Source organism: Schistocerca cancellata, chromosome 4 (genome assembly GCF_023864275.1).
Source record: "Schistocerca cancellata isolate TAMUIC-IGC-003103 chromosome 4, iqSchCanc2.1, whole genome shotgun sequence".
NCBI lineage: Eukaryota > Metazoa > Arthropoda > Insecta > Orthoptera > Acrididae > Schistocerca > Schistocerca cancellata.
The window spans coordinates 487,339,364-487,362,228 of NC_064629.1; the positions used below are offsets into that span (position 1 = coordinate 487,339,364).

General features: G+C 36.8%; 1 protein-coding gene across 1 annotated transcript in view; it reads left to right on the forward strand.

The window, feature by feature from the left end:
• LOC126184273 (solute carrier family 41 member 1-like) overlaps positions 1-7,446 on the forward strand; it is a 180,135-nt gene extending 172,689 nt beyond the window's left edge. The window contains exons 7-8 of the mRNA XM_049926646.1: positions 7,007-7,155; positions 7,258-7,446. Coding sequence (XP_049782603.1) covers positions 7,007-7,155; positions 7,258-7,446 — 338 coding nt within the window. The remainder of the gene's footprint in view (positions 1-7,006; positions 7,156-7,257) is intronic.
• Positions 7,447-22,865: the final 15,419 nt, after the last annotated feature.

A 22,865-nucleotide genomic window follows, 5' to 3' on the forward strand; every position in this document is an offset into this window, starting at 1 on the left:
GTGCTGGCAACACTTTTTCCTGGCTCAATTTCTATTTTTCTTTTCTTGACACCTGGTGATTTTCCACTTCTCATACCCTGGAGCACTTTTATGGCTGTTTCTCCCACCATAACTAGTGTGCCTTGACCTTCTGGAGACTCTGCCATACCAGATTGTGATGATGATAGTTTATTAAAGACTTTTTGTGGCCATGAGAAATTCTGCAGGCCCAGAATCCAGACTTTAAGTTGGTAGTTGTATTAGGATTGATGGTCTCCATCAACTCACAAAGGACAGCAGGGAAATTGTCCTTGGTAATTGAAGCCAGTTGCCTGTCTGCTTTTTGGTGCCATTTTGTCAAGACTGATGTCCATTTCATTTTAATAGGTCTGTAAAAGGCCACATCTATAGGTTGTAGCAAATTGGCTGGAGACGGATGAATTTAATTCTGTGTTCCTTACACATTTTCAGCACATGTGATGAAAAATGGGAAGACAGATTGTCACCCAGCCCTGCTTTAACTACCCCTTATTTCCTGGTCCAAGGTTTTACAACAGTCTGGAATCAATTTTTGAATGTAACACCCTGAAACCATCAAAACTTCAACCTGTTCCTGGAGGTAATCCATGAGTCTAAGTATCCCTTATATGTTCAGATTTATAGATGACATATGCAGGCATGGGTATGCCATTGGCTGTACCAACTAAGATCCCACTTTTCCATGTTTTCCCATATGTCTTCCCATCATATTGTCTCCCAAGGTAATTCATGGAATTCCATACTCCTTTGTAACATTTCTAATTGGTAATGTATTTCACTTAATATCTTCAGTTGCTTTAGCAACATCTAGATTTTTATAAGACACGTCTGCTGCAATACAGAGAAGACAGACAATGAAAATAAGAAATAACAGCAAGACAACATTAGTTTTTGTGGCAAAATGAAATAACCTTGTAATTAGTGCAGCTGTTCTACCTTGTGAGATGCCTGGTTGACTCTGTACTGGAAAACTCTTTCAGCTTGAGACATGTTTCAGTAACATGGAAAAAATATTTTTATTGTAATATTTTGCTAAGCTAAAAATTATGATTATAGATATATGATTATTCTGTATTTCAGTACACCTTAAAAGGGGTAAATTGAGAAAAATTAGACACAATATTTGTTTCACTCATGCTATTTTTGCTATTGTAACAATGAGTTACAAATCATTAAGGTCACACAATATGTTCCGCACCACCTTATGGAGTCGAAGGGAAGATACTAGTCAGCTAGAAGCTGGCAGTAGTGTCTAGTAGGTTATTGTGTTGACATTATCAAGTTAATGTAGAAAGTGTAGACAGTGGTCAAATTAAGACTCCATGTCATTCTAGACGGTTCTACACTAGTGCATAGGACAATTATCACAAATGTTAAGCTATGCAGTTATTATATTATCAATAATAACATAAAAACAGTTTGACTAACAATTGGCTAACTATCCTAAAAGGATATAAATGATAGTTTTTTCTTCTATATTTTGGCAGTTATGGCATGTACAATGATTTAAAAAAGCTTGTTAAGAAATTTTGAGAAGCTCAGATTTTCTAATTGGAAATTTTCATAATCTGCCATGTTGTTTGTTGTTGTTGTTGTGGTCTTCAGTCCTGAGACTGGTTTGATGCAGCTCTCCATGCTACTCTATCCTGTACAAGCTTCTTCATCTCCCAGTACTTACTGCAACCTACAACCTTCTGAATCTGCTTAGTGTATTCATCTCTTGGTCTCCCTCTACGATTTTTACCCTCCACACTGCCCTCCAATACTAAATTTGTGATCCGTTGATGCCTCAGAACATTTCCTACCAACCGGTCCCTTCTTCTTGTCAAGGTGTGTCACAAACTCCTCTTCTACCCAATTCTATTCAATATCTCCTCATTAGTTATGTGATCTACCCATCTAATCTTCAGCATTCTTCTGTACACCACATTTCGAAAGCTTCTATTCTCTTCTTGTCCAAACTAGTTATCATCCATGTTTCACTTCCATACATGGCTACACTCCATACAAATACTTTCAGAAACGGCTTCCTGACACTTAAATCTATACTCAATGTTAACAAATTTCTCTTCTTCAGAAACACTTTCCTTGCCATTGCCAGTCTACATTTTATATCCTCTCTACTTTGACCATCATCAGTTATTTTGCTCCCCAAATAGCAAAACTCATCTAGCACTTTAAGTGACTCATTTCCTAATCTAATTCCCTCACCATCACCTGACTCAATTCGACTACATTCCATTATCCTCGTTTTGCTTTTGTTGATGTTTATCTTATATCCTCCTTTCAAGACACTGTCCATTCCATTCAACTGCTCTTCCAAGTCCTTTGCTGTCTCTGACAGAACTACAATGTCATCAGCGAACCTCAATGTTTTTATTTCTTCTCCATGGATTTTAATACCTACTTTGAATTTTTCTTTTGTTTCCTTTACAGCTTGCTCAACATACTGATTGAATAACATTGGGGAGAGGCTACAACCCTGTCTCACTCCCTTCCCAACCACTGCTGCCCTTTCATGTCTCTTGACTCTTATAACTGCCACCTGGTTTCTGTACAAATTATAAATAGCCTTTTGCTCCCTATATTTTACCCCTGCCACCTTTAGAATTTGAAAGAGAGAATTCCAGTCAACATAGTCAAAAGCTTCCTCTAAGTCTACAAATGCTAGAAATGTAGGTTTGCCTTTCCTTAATCTATTTTCTAAGATAAGTAGTAGGGTCAGTATAGCCTCACGTGTTCCAACATTTCTATGGAATCCAAGCTGATCTTCCCCGAGGTCAGCTTCAACCATTTTTCCATTCGTCTGTAAAGAATTCGTGTTAGTATTTTGCAGCTGTGTCTTATTAAACTGATAGTTTGGTAATTTTCACACCTGTCAACACCTGCTTTCTTTGGGATTGGAATTATTATATTCTTCTTGAAGTCTGAGGGTATTTTGCCTGTCTCATACTTCTTGCTCACCAGATGGTAGAGTTTTGTCAGGACTGGCTCTCCCAAGGCAGCCAGTAGTTCCAATGGAATGTTGTCTACTCCGGGGGCCTTGTTTCAACTCAGGTCTTTCAGTGCTCGGTCAAACTCTTTACGCAGTATTGTATTTCCCATTTCATCTTCATCTACATCCTCTTCGATTTCCTTAATATTGTCCTGTACATAACCCTTGTATAGACCCTCTGTCTTGTTAGTCTAATAAAATTACGTATTTTTGAAATCACAAGAAACTAGGGCTACAATATGATGTCACTGAACTTCAGAAAGGATTGCATTCCACATATTTAAGGTAAAAATAAGTTAGAAAAACTGCCACATTATTAAAATAATAAACATCTTCAGTCAGAACAAATTTTAATACACTGGTCATCAGCAGCACAGCTGAAACATATAACATCCTGATGAGAATGCTTCTTACAGACACTGTTTTCACAACTGTTGCACAATTTCTGTATCATCCACATACATGACATATTCCAGGGTTAGGTTCACCAAGAACTAGCCCCCCTTTCCTGTATCATTCTAGAAATATTTGTATACTTTCGGAAGTTTTGTTAGTTTCTCTCTTTGTTCTAAATGAGTATTCACATGGCTATGCTAGACTTTTCTGTAAAAACTATCACCAATCTTCCTTATCTGGTTTTTTGTGGCTAAAGATGATGTTTGCTGGCCGCTGTGGCTGAGCGGTTCTAGGTGCTTCAGTCTGGAACTGCGCTGCTGCTACGGTCACAGGTTCGAATCCTGCCTCGGGCATGGATGTATGTGATGTCCTTAGGTTAGTTAGGTTTAAGTAGTTCTAAGTCTAGGGGACTGATGACCTCAGATGTTAAGTTCCATAGTGCTGAAAGCCATTTGAACGAGTTTTTCATTATGTTCGAATTAAGTCCTCCAATATCAAGATGTTGGTAAAATAATGTGACAGAGATCATTTGGTTATTCTGGATGTCATAGTTGATGCACACATCTGATCCTCAGTATCCACCCCTTATTTGGTTCTGTTGTAGTCTGCTGATTTCCCTCTTTTGAAGCCAATTTCATTTCTACCATGCATTGTGTAGAGGATGATCACAGTGCCATTTTTTTCCAGTGGCAGTCAAAGACAAGAAGAAATCAACATTGAGTACTGTTTTGATTTCTCTTGCATTACTATTCTGAAGTTCAAGTGGGTTTTTCTTCCTATTTTTTTCAAAGTGGTGATGGTGGTCAACATTTACACAGCAGATTCTGAGCTATACTATAAGTGGTGTGATAGTTATGCGTCATAACATTCCTATCCATGGCCTCTATGGGAGTTATCAGTCTTTTCACAACATCTTCACGCTTATTTGACTTTGTTTGTCAAAGTACGCTTTGATATGTAGGGTATGAAATGTCCTTGTGTTGCTAAAGGTATATATTTTGATACCATGCTTTGCAGGTTTACTTGGAAAGTACTTTACAAATCAACAGCAGCCACTAAAACCCTGCAACATTTCATCAACTGTAAGAAAACTACTGACATTACAGTAAATAATGCAGTTATCTGCAAATATTTCATGAAACTCAGGAAAAGATGCCAATTTATCTGTAGATTTCATTCAATTGTTGTTTCTGTATTGTCAAATGCAATAACTCTAAGAAGAAAGTGGAAACATTTGTTACTGAAAAGTGATTATAAGACAGTCATACCAGAGCCAGTGCATGCCAACATTTCACTGTAGTTTTCATGATTTTCTTTCTTTGTGCCAATTAAGAACAATACCCAAAAAGGAGCATGAATTTCTTCTGCTGTAATATCTTCAAACCTTAAGTGCAAGAATAGTTTGTATTGCTACATTTTTTCCCAATAATCTGTTGCTATGAGCCACAACGTCTTCTATTATGTTTTCAGTGACAAACAGATAAAATGAATTTAAATGTGTAAGTGCATTTATGGCAGTCCCTTTTGGCTCAGTTAAAATTCTGATAAAATTTTTAGCATTTACTTTTCCTGCAATTAGAGGCTGACTGATCCAAATAATTTCATTGTTTTTTCCAGTATGAAAAGTGTAATCAACTGTTATAAAATCTTGTGAGGCAGTTTTCCAACTACCATCTTTGATCTGCAACTGTTGAGATACAATACTGTAATTCTCAATTTCAATAATTTCCTCTTCCTCGTCCTTATCAAAATCATTGTCAGATTCATCACACATCAGCTCACTGTCTGAAATTTCTGGCTATTATTCATAGGATCTTTTCAGGATCGCTTACAATGTAACTTTCATTGGAAATAAATATACTCATGAAATCCAGAACACAACTGTAAATTAAAAAAATATTAAGAGTATTTGAAACAAATTGTAAGCATATTAAGTTGAAGAAATACTTACATGATTAGGCGCATGCTGACAATTACAATACAGAGGCTGAACTAAAGTCAAAAATTTGTTGTAACTAAACAATGACCAGGTCTGGCTTCAAATGAGGCCACATGCACACACTCCATCTAAGATGAAGACTGAATATTAGATTCCATGGAAATCAGCTATTATCATCTGCCAGTGGACACTCAGAAAGCTAAAATTTGCAGTTTATTTGCTGTGCCACTTGAGTATTAAAGAAAATGTTTTCATACGAACTTTTCACACTATTGTTATCAGCAGTCTTTAAAATATACACTGGACAGCAAAATTTTGAAAAGTACAGCTTGGATTAGAATGTGAAGATTTCACATATACTTGGTATACTTATTACATATATAAAAGAGAGAAGAAACAAAAAGGAGTATTATTTAGGCTAGGAGTGGTATTACAGCAAGCAGAACTATTCCATTTTTCATAATTTTGCATGGGAATCCATCCACAAAGTTGATAGGGAGCTGCAAATGCCGCTAATAGTGGTTTGGCATGTTCCCAAAACAAGGCTGAAAATGAAATTGTATGTGATTTAAATTTACCAGGTGTTAAACAACCAGTCTGCATAAAATGCATGAATTATGCTTTGGTGATTCTGGAAGCAGCGGAGAAAGGAACATTTTGCTGCATATTTTATTTTTAATAATGAGGGATATTGCACATTATTGACAGGATTAACCTGAATAACCTTTGAACAATGGGTACAAGGAAGCCTTCATGTGTAATACAACATCAACCTGACAGGTTGAAAGTTAATGTGTGTAATGCCTGTACAAAAATTGTATGGTCCATTTTGCTTCATTGAGCTAAGTGTTTCAACAAATATTTACCTGCACATAGATGAGTAATAGTTGAGGCCACAGCATGATGCACATTCCACAGACTATATCTTTGAGTAAGACAGAACAAGTCAACATCTTACAAACCATTGGACTGGTCATACTGGACGTGATGACACTGTGTTTTACTCATGTCTACCTATACCTCTTTAGCGGTTACCTGTAGATTCCTTTTTATGAACTTATGTGAAAGACCTAGGGCATGTGAGATATTGCCAAAAACAATTCCAGATCTCAGAATGCACATCTCTAAAGCATTTTCATTGGCAATGCCATATTTTCTTCAGAATGTATGGCATGAAATGAATTATCACTTAGATGCTGACTGCTAACCAAATTTTGAACTTGGTTTTACATGTTCTGTTATTCTTAACACTGTACCCATACACATTAAATAATTATAGCTGATTTCATTCACTATATTAATTTTGAGTTGCCTTGTGCTTTGTTCAGTAACATAGCTAGTGATTCTTCTTTATTGTATGCCTGTCTGTTCTTCAGTACCTGTTTATGTGGCAAGTAGTAGAGAGGTACCAGCAGGATGGATGATAGAAGCAAGAGCATATCACCAGTACTTAATGAAACTGGCCTGACAATGCCCAAAAACTTCCCATAGTTCACACATACAGAGAAAAATTCTTTTTTTTTTCACTCTAATAAGTCACAGTTATTTGAAAATTAATTCTTATCACCATAGCCTACAAAAATGTCTTAGGTATGCATGTTATAGAGTTTCATTCTGCATTTTTTTTTGTAACATTACATAATGCAGTACTGTTTCAGAGGCAGATTCCAAAACAGCACGGGTTCTTATGTCAATGGTGGTACCTGGACACCTAATATTCACTTTTGCCATCAATTATATGCAGACAGGCAAATTATACCCCAGTATACCCTTCCTCTTATTGTACATCTCTGCAGCTGTTGTGCAGGTATAGACATCATATAAGAAACTGACACATTACTTGTTCAGCTGTACTAAGAGCTGTAAAACTTTTTAATTTTCCTGTCTTATTCAATAAACTCTGTTGCAGGTGGGGCTGCTGCTTTACCTTGCATATGTGTTAACATATTTTTTCTGGAGCAGGATGGTAGACCCTGATAATGCAACTATACCATATCTAACATCACTTGGGGATGTGTTAGGAATAATTTTACTAGGAGCGACATTTGAGTTTCTTTCTTTATGTGGTGTGCATCTGGAACATAATAAAAAAGAATAAACACTTATGCCTTCAAAATAAAGATACAGTGACATTATTTTTTTAAAAGTTGTATAATATGTGTTCATAATAGAGCAATAAATTCATATACTGTATCTTTCTCTGTAATTTCTATGTGCCTTTCACTTCAGCAACATACCCAACCATTGTACTGAAGACTTTGAAATGGTGAAGAAATTGCTATATCAGTTCACACATGTTAATTAATAGGTATAAAGAGAAAACACAAATTAAAGATAGGAAAAAAGTATGTGTTTTGGTTAAAAAACTTCCATGTTATTATAGAGGAAGCAAGTTGAAAGTCATGAGAATCTATTAGGAAAATACATGTGTTACTGAAAATATTTTCCCATGTAGGAGCATTTCCTCCATATAAAGAACTGTATAGTCCCATATTTTATGGTCATTTGTAGACTACTAACTGACCTGATGAACATCACTTCAGTTACCAGAAGTGTTGTTAAAATAAAACACACATCTGATTTTGAAGATATATTTTTCACAGGTTCAGGTTTCCTTCATTTTAATGTTCTGAGAGGAAGAATATGTGCAGAGAGATCAGTCTGTTTCTGAGATAAGTGTGACATAATGGCTCACACCTCATAGGTAACATGTTAGCATATCATTCCTTCAGGTCTCTTGCCAGTATCAGAACAAATGCATGTACAGGGTGAGTCACTAACTATTGCCACCTAGATGAACTCCGAAAGTATGATAGTAGCTGAAAAGTTTGTGGGACAAATGCTGCATGGGACAATAGGGGCCATAATATGACATTGGTTTTTTTGTTGATAGGATAGGTCACTTCACAGATGTGAAGGTCAATTTTGTTTTTTTTTTTTTTAAATGGGATACTATAGTTTTGTACTTATTTTCTGATAGAAGCTATCGAGATGAATCAAATTATGTGTAACATTAAGGTCTTTGGAGGTCAGTGAAGGTCGCAAAGTTGACATTAATATCCATTTACAGAAGGTGTTTGAAGTGAGGACCATTGGTATCTATTCAGTGCTGTAATCTTCTTATCACGGATTGAGTGGTATTCCTTATCACTTCAGCACTTATCGAAGCACATGCTCTGACAATTTTCTTTCGTATATCATGCAAATAGTAAATATCCATCTAACGTACCACTGACGTGTAAACACCATTCGACAGTTTCGCAATACAACACTAATAGGAACAGTAAGAATAGTATCATCGAATCAAGCAAATGTGAATTATGCATTCCTTTGAAGAACAAGTTGATATGCTTCTCATAGAGAATACCAATGAAATTCAGTGAGAGCTAGAGACTTATACACTTAAATATATCCTGAACATACTCACCCTACATGTTGTATATTTAAATATTTGTACGATAAATTGAGAGCAACTGGTTCTTTAACACATTGGAAACATATCTGGCAAAGGAAAGTTACTAATGTGGGAATGGAAATTGGTACTCTTGCCAATGTGGTTCGAGATCCTTGTGTTAAATCACGTCAGATCACAACGGAATCTTGCATGAGCCAGATTAATATTGTTCATGTTTTGCATCACCATAAATGTCATCCTTACCATATCAGTTTCCACCAAGAATTAACTGATGCGGATTGTATGCATCACATTGAATTCTGCCAATGGGCTCAACTTCAGATTCAGACAGAGGAAACATTTATTAATTTGGTTTTCTTTACTGATGAGGCTACAATCATAACTGTGGAAATGTTAATTTGCATAATATGCATTATTGGGCAACAGAAAATCATTGTTGACTGCGTCAAGTTGTACACCAAAAACTGTGGTTGGTGAATGTATATTGTGAGATTCCAGAGGGCAGACTTATAGGCCCTATTTCATCAAAGGAAATCTTAATGGTAGGAAGTGCACCACATTCCTGCAAGAAACATTAGGTCTGTTGTTGGGAGAAATACCTTTAGGAAGAAGGAAGAGAATGTGGTATCAACACAAAGGGCGTGTGTCACATTTTTCACTGATGGCTAGAAATGAGTTTCAGAGATAATTTCCAAATCATTGGATTGGATGCAGAGGAGATGTGTCGTGGCTGGCTTGTTCACCAGACTTGACACCTCTGGATTTTTTCTGATGGAGATTCGTAAAAGACATTGTTTATAAAGATGTTCCAACTACACCTGAAGATATGCGAGAGAGAATTGTCAGAGCATGTGCTTCGATAAGTGCTGCAGTGATAAAGAACACCACTCAGCCTATGATAAGAAGATTATGGCACTGCATTGATATCAATGGTCACCACTTCGAACACCTTTTGTAAATGGATGTTCATGCCACCTTTGTGAACTTTGTAGACCTTCAAAGACCTAACTGTTACAGATCTTTGGATTTGTGTCGACAGCTGCTATCAGAAAATAAGAACCAAACTATAGCATCCCATTTAAAAAAGAAAATTGAGCTTCATATCTCTGATGTGACCCCACCCAGCAACATAAAACCAAAGTGATATTATGGCCCCTGTTGTCCCATGCAACATTTAACATTTTTCCCACAAACTTTTCAGCTCCTATCATAATTTCGGAGTTATTCTTGGTGGCAATAGTTAGTGACTCACCATATATATATATATATATATATATATATATATATATATATATATATATATATATATATATATATATATATTGTTGATAGACACACAAACAAACACAAACACACACACAAAATTCAAGCTTTCACAACCAATGGTTGCTTCATCAGGAAAGAGGGAAGGAGAGGGAAAGACGAAAGGACGTGGGTTTTAAGGGAGAGGGTAAGGAGTCATTCCAATCCCGGGAGTGGAAAGACTTACCTTAGGGGGAAAAAAGGACAGGAACACACTCACACACACACATATCCATCCGCACATATACAGACACAAGCAGACATACTGTAGTAAGAGTAGAGGTCAATGAATCCACCATGTTTCTCTTGTCTGTTTACCTGTTTCCTTTCTGCATGTCTTCAGTTCAAACTGCTATTATTGCTCCTGTCTCAAGTTTTTTCTGTATATATGTTATCTTTTCAAACCTTTTTAAAAAGTCAGAACTTCGTCTGAAACTGTCGACTTTCTGTTCCACCTGCATCATCTGGTTTCTAATTCCTCTTGCTTTCTTCCTGAACTTTCTTTTACCCTCTGCTCAGTGCTTGATGTATGCACTGTTTCTCTCTCTCAACCTCCCTGTAGACATGTTGAGAGTTATTCTCCACTCTTTGTGTTGAATGAAACTATTTATTGTTCAGTTCTATGCAGTCAATACCACCAAAATATAAGATTTGTGTGATAGATTTGGTTATTTGATCTTCTACAAACATGGATGGAGCCAAAACAATGGCACACAGTGATATCAATATGCTGTTTGCAAACAGTTTTCTGACTTTTCATCTGGTGGGGGTGATGTGATTAATAATATTAGTGAAAAAGAGTTACTCTCAACTTTGAGTGGTAATCAGAAATACCTGGACAATATCTGTGGGTTATTTCCAAAAAGATTTTAAAACATTTTAGCACTTTTGGCACAAAGACAATGGAATTTATGTTAGTCTTCTTAAATTCAGTAATATCATATAATATTTGAGCTGCAAAGTTTCTGTCAAGTATAATTACATTCTTGCGTTTGTACTGGTTGTGGCCAGTGGTGCTGGCTTCCATGGAGCTTAGATCAAGTTTACATTAACATGAGCACACAGCTCATTTTTGGATGTGTCTTTTTCTTTGAAGTGGTACAAACGAAGTTTATCAAAACAGGAAATAGCTAATTTGTTTATACAGAATGATTTAGAGATTGAAGAATGGGATTCTCAGGAATACTGTGCTTTGCAGTTGCATACCTGATCAATTATCAGTAACACATTATTGTTACTGCCTATCTAAAAAATATTATTGTGTTATTATTTCTGTTAGATACTGCTAGGGCTGGACTGTTGCTGCTTACATTATTCTTTTCAGTGAGCAAAGTTAATCAAAACAGCTCATCAGAAGAGCCTAAAACCCATGATCAACATTAGTATGTACTGCTAGCTGCTTCTGTTGCCAAGGTAGGCATTTTGAGTGTACACGTCAATCCAATCAGTCTGTGAGAAATCTTCTCACAGACATCAGTTCTCTGAGCTAAGTACTTGTCTGTGAGCACTATTTTCAATATGTGTGCCTCAAAATGGCCAAGAATTTCATATCATAGGAATGCTGATTCTGTGATGAGTTGCAATTACTGTCTATAAGTAATGTGTGGTTAACAGTATACCTGATACTTTCTTGCTTGCATCTTGTTGACAAATGTAATCACAAAAAGGTCTCAAGAAAAGGTATTTTTATACTCTCTTCAAAGACTTCCTTGCTATTATGAGGTGCATTCAAGTTCTAAGGCCTCCGATTTTTTTTCTAATTAACTACTCACCAGAAATCGATGAAAATGGCGTTACTTCTCGACGTAATCGCCCTGCAGACGTACACATTTTTCACAGCGCTGATGCCATGATTCCATGGCAGCAGCGAAGGCTTCTTTAGGAGTCTGTTTTGACCACTGGATAATCACTGAGGCAATAGCAGCATGGCTGGTAAATGTGCGGCCACGGAGAGTGCCTTTCATAGTTGGAAAAAGCCAAAAGTCACTAGGAGCCAGGTCAGGTGAGTAGGGAGCATGAGGAATCACTTCAAAGTTGTTATCATGAAGAAACTGTTGTGTAACGTTAGCTCGATGTGCGGGTGCATTGTCTTGGTGAAACAGAACACGCGCAGCCCTCCCCGGACGTTTTTGTTGCAGTGCAGGAAGGAATTTGTTCTTCAAAACATTTTCGTAGGATGCACCTGTTACCGTAGTGCCCTTTGGAATGCAATGGGTAAGGATTATGCCCTCGCTGTCCCAGAACATGGACACCATCATTTTTTCAGCACTGGCGGTTACCCGAAATTTTTTTGGTGGCGGTGAATCTGTGTGCTTCCATTGAGCTGACTAGCGCTTTGTTTCTGGATTGAAAAATGGCATCCACGTCTCATCCATTGCCACAACCGATGAAAAGAAAGTCCCATTCATGCTGTCATTGCGCGTCAACATTGCTTGGCAACATGCCACACGGGCAGCCATGTGGTCGTCCGTCAGCATTCGTGGCACCACCTGGATGACACCTTTCGCATTTTCAGGTCATCATGCAGGATTGTGTGCACAGAACCCACAGAAATGCCAACTCTGGAGGCGATCTGTTCAACAGTCATTCGGCGATCCCCCAAAACAATTCTCTCCACTTTCTCGATCATGTCGTCAGACCGGCTTGTGCGAGCCTGAGGTTGTTTCGGTTTGTTGTCACACGATGTTCTGCCTTCATTAAACTGTCACACCCAAAAATGCACTTTTGACACATCCATAACTCTATCACCACATGTCTCCTTCAACTGTCGATGAATTTCAATCGGTTTCACACCACGCAAATTCAGAAAACGAATGATTGCACGCTGTTCAAGTAAGGAAAACGTCGCCATTTTAAGTATTTAAAACAGTTCTCATTCTCGCCGCTGGCGGTAAAATTCCATCTGCCGTATGGTGCTGCCATCTCTGGGATGTATTGACAATGAATGCGGCCTCGTTTTAAAACAATGCACATGTTTCTATCTCTTTCCAGTCCGGAGAAAAAAAATCGGAGGCCTTAGAACTTGAATGTACCTTGTACAATTTATAACAACAATGAAGTCAGGAACATTCTCTCTCTGCAAAGCTTGAATAGATGAAGCAATAAGGACTTTTTCATATCACCTAAATTTTTGAATTTATGTACAAAATAAACCACTTAAATTTGGCTTCAATTTATAAACTGTTGTAGAAGCAAACAGTGTTTATGTACCAAATATAGAAATATGGAAAGCAGGCACTCAGAAACTAATCTTCAGCAGCTGTCCTAATCTGTTGTCACATAGCAATCTGTTTATTAAACTAGTTTATTCCTATCCACGTCTCTTTCACCATTATCTTGAACAGGACCTGGTGTTGTGGATGTAGCAAGTAAATTCAGAAGATCATTGCCGAAAGACTTAGCTGTAGCTATGTTAATGACTGGTGAAATATTATAGAGGTGAAAATATAAATATTTTCAGTCAGATGGAAATGTATACATCGTACACAAATTATGCAGCACCGTTTGGCACACACACAATGAAGAATGGCATAGGTATACTGAAGTGTCCTGATGTATCATATTACAATTTGCACAAGGTTGGTGTTTTCACCTTCCAGATCAATGCTTACAGTACAAATTATTTTGGTATAGAAAAGTCAGGTGGTGCAGGAAAATGAATTTTCACCTGTTGCTACTGGAAATGTCACATGGATTTTGAGTATGCAATTCAGTGCACCAGAAGAATTGTGTAACAAAGTTTTTTATGAAACATCAGTTGATGTGGAACGAACACACAAGATACTGGAAGAAGAATGTTTGTAGCATGTTGTGACCTTAAAATCCTATTAACTGCATGTCACAGCCAGTGTCCTGTGGTGACAAGGTATTCTATTGCACACTGTGCACTTACCTGTGGATATCTTTTTTTGGAGATCAAATGCACAAAGCACGGACACAATTTTGAAACTACAGAAAATGCCCATAAGAATAACAACTCAAGACATAGAAAAAATTTCTCTTTGCTGATGACAAAAACATTATGGCCAGAAATGGGCAAACTAATTTATCTTTGAGAACTAGTTCATTGATGATCATTCCTTTTTGGGTACCATGCATTTGTACTCACTCCATTACTTTTTATATCTAGTTACGCATACTACATGAATTTTAAATAAATTTTGAGGAAAAGTTCAAATATGCACTAGCCTTACTTCTTCATGGTAAATTCAATAATTAATAAATGTGGAAAACTTCTTCACTTTTATTTCCTTATCCAAATGCCTTCTCAGAAAGTATCACATTAGTCAGCTGATGAGGTGGGCCAGTGAGCACAAGATAGCTAGCAACACACAAGAGTAAGCCAAATGAAAGTATAGGTTACAGAAGTGTTTGTGACCCAGCATGGACCACCACAGTCTTCATTAACTTCAGAGGGAAGCTTTTAATCATAGCAAGTACAATGTCTTAATTTTCAATTCATTTATAGACAATAATATATATGTGTATTACTAGCATGAAATAACGAGAAGTAAACTGTCATCTGTCAAACCAAGATTATAGTTTTCTTTTACAATGATCCAGTGTGTAAATTAACAACATATCAAAGGGCCATACTATTTTCATGGGAAATAAAGATTCATTAGGAAAAATCACGACATTCAACACATGAATGAATTAATTGTGTACTAAAATTAGAGCCTTTGTATTAGCAATGGGTATAACTACATACACCTGCTGGGAGATCATAAGAACACCATAAGTGAAAAGAAAGAATATTTCTTTTTCTAAACCTTGATGACATAGCACATAGCCTTGAAAATACTTACATTAAGAACAATAAGCTTTTGATCACTCATCAGTTGAAAGGGCCCCCAACTTTTATGCATAGAATCAATCATCAGATACTTGAGAAAGAGAACTTCTGAGCAAGAACAGGCAGCCATTAACAGATGAGAGTCAAATGAATATGAAATTCGATAATAAATATTAATGTAGTGAAAATACATATTTCACAAGCAAATGTATTTGAAAATAAAACAAAAGAAAACTTCACTGGTGGCTCAATACCAATAATGTTATGCATATTTTGGTCATTTAGCTTACTCAGAAAATAGCAGGAAAAATTTTTCCGTTCAACTTGCACTGAATGGGTTTTTAGATAAATCATTAGTTTCTTTTGCAAACAGCATAAAATATGACCACTTTAAGAGATGTGATTGTTTTAACTGAAAACATTTTGGAAAAAGATCTCTTTCATTTACCTTGCAGGCATAAGATATATCAGAGATATACCAGAGGATTATATTGATAGTTTTCTATTTAACTGTAAACCCTCTTCTCAAAGAACCACCTCATGGAGTATCTTTCCATGCTCCAAGGGCATCCAACAAGCAATGTTGGTGGTACTTATGTACGGGAAAAATTTATGTTCCATGATGAAGTTGAATTACAACCACAAGAAGAGACTGCAGTTAGTTCTATTTTTATTTTCCTTACAGTACATAAGTCAAAGCATGACCCTCTGCCGCTTCAGAAGCCAAAGCACCATACTTGGATATCAGAATTCTTTCAAAACTTTAAATAAGCGTATCAGGATGTCAGTAATGATACCCCACATGTGGGCATAAAAAAGAAATAATTTATGACACATGTCCCTGTTCTGTAGCTTTGATCCTCTGAATCAAAAATTAAAACAGTCACTACTCTGCACCTTGAAGCAGAACCAATGGATGCAAATACATAAGGATTCAAGTACAAACTCTTCTAATCCCAAAAATTATGACTAATGGTACTGAACAGTTCATTTCTAATAAAATAAGAGTATCTTTAAACAGACTGTATTTGAGTAACAGGTGCCTTAAGATAGATTTTTCACAGTGGCGTGAAAATGAAAATATTGTCAATGCTCTACACCTCAACACCTAGTTACTAAACTAAAAGTTGCAAATCATCCAGCAGAGATAGGCAACAATATCATGGAACACTGTAATAAATAGTAAACAAAAAACTGAATTACAGAGGCTATATAAACTTCAGCTTGTGTCTGAGTTTTCTCATAAGATTCCACAGAAAGATAGAGACATCATGGAAGAATAAGTATGCTTGGAATAAAATGTTATTTTCTCATCATATGTACCTCACTCACTTAGTAAATTGAACGGTTACAGGCTGTATTAAGTATTAAGATGAGAGTAAAACAGTATTTTGTTAACAAGCTACTTCTCAACAACAGTTTTTGACATAAAAGGTAAATATGATTTTATGCAATTCTACAATTATTCAAACGTAGAGGCTGTAGAGGCACTGCTTCCCCTTTTCATATTCAGACAAAATCATGCACAACTCATTTTTATGTGCAAAGTAATCTAACTAGGGGAACCAAAAAGAAACAACCAAACTTGAAAAATAAGAATGTCACTAAGTGTCATGTTTTATTTTTGGAAGAAATGCAAAAATCACAAATTTACTGTGCTTTCTTGCACTACAATTAAAAAATGATTAAGTTTAATGTTAAAAACTAGGCTTTGAATCAAGCAGATGGAAGTTAAAAAAATGTACAAGTAAAAAAAAAACACTATGGCTGCTCCTTTTTCTTGGTCAAACAAATAGACACAGTGCCTTGTGATATGTATGTGCTCTATATAGTTGATAAAAGCAACAATGAGATAAGTAGATTACTCTCTTCATTACATGAAAATTACATGGTGTTACATACAACTTAATTTTTATGTAAGTTGTATAATTCTAAGAATCTGAACTGGAACAAAGATTGAGTGATTAAACAAAAATGAAACAAGATCAATGCACAAACATGGAATGGAGGAACTAGAGTGAGGAATGAGATCAACTGAATGAGACTGAGGTGGGAATGAGGCCAGTTGATGTAAAAGGTAAACAACTGTTACTGGGAATGAGATTGACCATGACCAAAGTAAACAGATTTATGGAAATATTTAGCAAGTGCTATGGAACTGTATTCCCAATAAAGGAACATAGACTGAGGTGTAGTAATAGAAACAAATTTTGGGTGACAACTGGAATAAAGATCTCAACCAAGGAAAAGAGAAAACTATATGATATTATAAAGACAAACCAGTTAGGCGATGAATTTCATACTTATTACAGAAAACACAAGACAGTACTTTAGAAAAGTTGTCAAGGAAGCACAGGTCATGAAGCACTCCTACAGAAATTAAATCAACTAGGCATCAGAGGTACACCTAATGATGGCCAGGTCATACCTTAGTGGATGGAAATGAACAGTTGAAATACAAGACACTGATAGCAACAAAATCACAAATCATTACTCAGATTACCATAACTTGAAACATGGTGTTCCTCAAGGATCATTACTGGGACAAGTGCTCTTCCTCTTAATATGTGAACTGAAGTGATATCAGGTGTTCCCCAGGGAAGCGTCCTGGGACCTCTGCTGTTCCTGATCTATATAAATGACCTGGGTGACAATCTGAGCAGTTCTCTTAGGTTATTCACAGATGATGCTGTAATTTACCATCTAGTAAGGTCATCTGAAGACCAGTATCAGTTGCAAAGAGATTTAGAAAAGATTGCTGTATTGTTTGGCAGGTGGCAGTTGACGCTAAATAACGAAAAGTGTGAGGTGATCCACATGAGTTCCAAAAGAAATCTGTTGGAATTAGAGTACTTGATAAATAGTACAATTCTCAAGGCTGTCAATTCAACTAAGTACCTGGGTGTTAAAATTACGAACAACTTCAGTTGGAAAGACCACATAGATAATATTGTGGGGAAGGTGAGCCAAAGGTTGCGTTTCATTGGCAGGACACTTAGAAGATGCAACAAGTCCACTAAAGAGACAGCTTACACTACACTCGTTCGTCCTCTGTTAGAATATTGCTGTGCGGTGTGGGATCCTTACCAGGTGGGATTGACGGAGGACATCGAAAGGGTGCAAAAAAGGGCAGCTTGTTTTGTATTATCACGTAGTAGGGGAGAGAGTGTGGCAGATATGATACGCGAATTGGGATGGAAGTCATTACAGCAAAGACGTTTTTCGACGCGGCGAGATCTATTTACGAAATTTCAGTCACCAACTTTCTCTTCCGAGTGCGAAAATACTTTGTTAAGCCCAACCTACATAGGTAGGAATGATCATCAAAATAAAATAAGAGAAATCAGAGCTTGAACAGAAAGGTTTAGGTGTTCGTTTTTCCCACGCGCTGTTCGGGAGTGGAATGGTAGAGAGATAGTATGATTGTGGTTCGACGAACCCTTTGCCAAGCACTTAAATGTGAATTGCAGAGTAGTCATGTAGATGTAGATGTAGATGTAAATGACCTACAAACAAACATACAGTGTCAAAATGCTTACTAGTTTGCTGATGACACAAGCTCTCTCATTATTGCAAAATCAGAAAACCTGCTACAAGAAAACATAACAAAAACAATGGATATCATAACAGAATGGTTCACATACAATAAGTTAATCATAAATGAAAGAAAAACTGTAGCAATCAACTTCCATAATATCAAAGGAAAGCTTCCACAAACTATAAATATGCAGTTGTCAAACAAAACTGTAAATAGAATTGACCTGACAAAGTTTCTCGGACTGTGGATCCAGGATAATGTAAGGTGGGGAACTCATATTGACAATATCAGCAAAAAATTGAACACATCTTGCTATGCAATGAGGTTCCTTGAAAGCTACTGTAGCAAAGGCTGCCTAAAAAGTGTGTACTATGCAAGTGTCCAATGAATGTTGAAGTGTGGAGCCATTTACTGGGGAGCTTCTCCAAACACCATCAAGCTATTTAGAATCCTAAAAATAATTGTAAGAATCATAGAAAATGCCAAACACAGAAAATCTTGCAAGCTACTCGTCATAAAACTGCAACTTCTGCCACTTGCATGCCTTCATATATATGAAACCATAGTATTCATACAAAAGTACGCAACTGAAAATTGCACACTCTTTCTCAAAAATGAAGATGTACACAGTCACAATGCAAGAAAAATGAATCTCCATATGCATCATACAAAAAATAAACTCTGCTAAAATGGAGATCTGCACCTTGAAGAAAAAAGGAATTCAGGAAACTACCAAGTAACATACAATCAATGAACAACATAGCAGGTTCAAAGCTGCAGTAAAGGCATACCTAACTGATCACTGCTTCTGAGGTCTGAAAGAGTATTTTGATGAATAATAATGTGCCAGTCTGAATAATAATGTACTAGTCTCATCCACTGAAACCATAGTAACATTGTACCATTGAACAATTGTACCAATAATAAGTAGTGTAGAAGTAAGAGATTGCTGATGTTAAGATGATAGAAATAGTGTTGCCATAAATAATGTCCAACATCTTAATGTACATTCTATGAACCAACAAGGTCTCATGGACAAATAAATAAATAAAAAAACCATTCCCAGAAATGAGACTGACCTCAGCTGAAGTGAACAGTAAATGACCATTCCTTATAAGTAATTCCTCAATCTTCTGCTCACTTGACTGAACTGCTGAATCTACTCCTTTGGGCATTTCCATTCATAAATGAACCACGTCTAATCATAACTGCTGGTAAAATACCAGAACTACTGACAAAGGAGCCATATGAAACCTTCAGTAATGTGTACAGTTGTGCAATATATATTAAATAATACTGAATAAAAGGAAAACAAATTATGTGAGCTACAGTTTAATAAGGAGGAACAGCTCTGAAACAGGAAACATAAATGACACGTCTACAGGTTGTGCAGCAACCATGAAGTTTTAGGGTGAATATTGATCGTCAATTGATATGGAATGAGCACACAAATATATCATGAAATATAATATTTTCATAATTTATACCTTCAGGATCCTATTATCACTGTCAAGCAGCTAGTCCCATATTGTGATATAATATTATTATTATTTATACATGATTCTTAAGTGTGAGATTCTTTTCTGGGCAAGAAATGCATATAACCAAAACAAAATTTAAACTACAGGAAGAGCCATAAGAATAAAAACTAAAAGTTTTATTCGAGTTTGTTGTAAGGAACTATTTTAAAAAAACTGATATCCTTACTGCATCATTTGAGCTCCTTTACCAGTTTGTTGTGCACATCAGAAAAACAACACTAACAATGTCCACAAACTTCCATACACAATCATGTAACAAGAGCCAGTTTGGAATAAAATTTACTGGGTAAAACCAAAGAAATACTCTGAACAGCATTTTCTACTAGGGATTAAAATGTCAGCAGCTTGAGGTCTTGTGGTAAACATTGCTGAATCTCGATCTTGGGGCCCCAGGTTTGACACCCAGCTGAGTCGGGAATTTTCTCTGGTCAGGATTGTGTTTGTGTGGTATCCTCATCATAATTTCATCATCATTTAGTGCAAGTTATTGAACTGGCATCAACTAAAAAGACTTGCACCAGGTGGCCAAATTCCCTGGAAGGGGCGTCCCAGCCACAAATGCCATCTGCGCAATTCATTTCAGGGGTTAAAATTGTACAACAGTTTGCCTAACAATATGAAGGTGATACTAAAATACATTTATTAATAAGTGTATTCAAAGTGAATATTTTAAATAATGACTACTACACAATTAAAAACTATCCAGACAACTCAGTGTAGGGGTTAATAAAATGTGACAACTAAAACACCTCTGTATTGTAGTTAATGATACCTATGTCTCAACATTTTGCTGAGATGAAAATCTCTTTCATGACTGACTTCATTACAACACTTCACATTATGCTTATTCAGGAAGACTTGCAACAAGTTACAGGTAAATTTGTAGTAAGTGGAACTGCAGGTCGATTAATGCAGAGGCATTTCCTGCAGCACATACCATAAACAACCAAGATGAATACCACATGTATATGCCATGTCTGTACCTCCAGGTGCAAGAAACAGACTGGAAAAGTTATCACAAAGACAGTTGGTACCCATGAGATAAATGTAGTGTCAATTTGTGTGTGGAATCTTGTTTCAAGAGCTGCCACACCAAGAAGAAATGTGATTCAGTTTTAGAACTGATAGGAAGCATATCAAGAGCACATATAAAATAACTTCTTTGTTTTTAAAATATTTCTGCTCTACTGTTTTCTAATATATAGTTTATTTTAAATCTTCAAAACCAGTGCTGTGGATTATGTGATTATCCTCAAAGCCCATAGGAAATCTCATGTATATTGGTGGGCCAGGCACATATAATCTGTGTCCATGAGCTCAACTCCAGTCCATCACCAGCAATAGAAGGTGAAGAATGCCAGCCACTCATACTGGCAAAATGCCAGGGAAATCATGAAACAGACACTGGCCAAATAACCACAGACAGAAGCCAACAGGCAATTTGTCAACAAGTGGCCACAAAAGCCTTAACAGTTCTGAACTACACCTCTACAGGGAGGAGATTGGCAGATTGTACCAATGCCTTCACTAAAGAAGAAAGTACTAAGCGAGGTGGTGCAGTGGTAGCACACTGGACTCGCATTCAGGAGGACGATGGTTCAATCCCGCGTCCGGCCATCCTGATTTAGGTTTTCCATGATTTCCCTAAATCGCTCCAGGCAAATGCTGGGATGGTTCCTTTGAAAGGGCATGGCCGACTTCCTTCCCCATCCTTCCCTAATCCTATGAGGCCAATGACCTCGCTGTTCGGTCTCTTCCCCCAAACAAACCAACTAAAGAAGAAAGCATGACTGATGGCCTCTCTCACCTTACGGCATGGTGCTGGGATGAAGGGGTCACACCAGAGTTCTTGAAAAGTAAGTGCTTAATCACCACCGTGCAAGCACATTGCATTTATAACGTAATGGAACAAGCTCTTCTTCATAAGTGAATTCATACAACATGGAGATACTTGACAAGAACTGATGAGGAAGTTTTGGACATTTTCTGTCAACTAAGCAACAACATGCATTGTGATGAGTGACACAGGACTGACACCATCCCTTACAGGAGCATGTAGAATGAACTCAACTGCTGTACCAAGTGACAGAAGAAAAAGTTTAAATGATTCAAGAAGCAAATTGACAAGGCAATTCCTGGCATGTCATGCACAGTAGTCAACCTTATTGGATGACAGTTGCCCAAAGAGGAACAATCTGTCCTTCATAAAGATGAATATTTTGCTATCATCTCAAGAACTATATCTACGGAGGATATGACTGCTACTACTAAAATGTCCATTCAGACCATTTCTTTCAAAGAAGATGAGGGAATAAACAATGAAACTGCCAGGATACTGTGCCAAGCAAAACCACCAGCCTGCAAACTTGATGAAAGAAGACTTACAAGCTATCAAGAATTTTTATGCCAACAAAAGTATATTGGTACTGCCTGCTAATAAGAGAAATATTGAAGACTGAAGATTATGAGTAGAAGATCAGGGAACTATTAGATCAAATGATGAACCAAAAACTAAGCACAGATCCGATGCAGTGGATTACATGGAATCACAGTTAAGCAAGGTGTCTCTTACCCCAGCAGACTTACAGTGGAACCTGCACAACGTAGAAGCCCTACCACCTTGGCTGTATGGGTTCCCAAAGATCCACAAGAATAATGTTCCATTCAGATTGTCTGTTACCACTCCTGGCTCACCAATGTACAAACTGGCAAAACACTTGATCTCTCTGCTCCAGCTGCACATGGGAAAGACTGACACATATATAAAAGACTTGGGACACTTCCTGAAAAGCTGAACAAACTAAAACTTGAATCAAATGACTTCTTAGTCAGTTTTAATGTTGTTTCTTTATTGAAGAAAGAGCCACACATAGTACTCCAGAGTATGTCAGTTCTATTTTCCTCCATCACCAAGCTCTTTTATCTA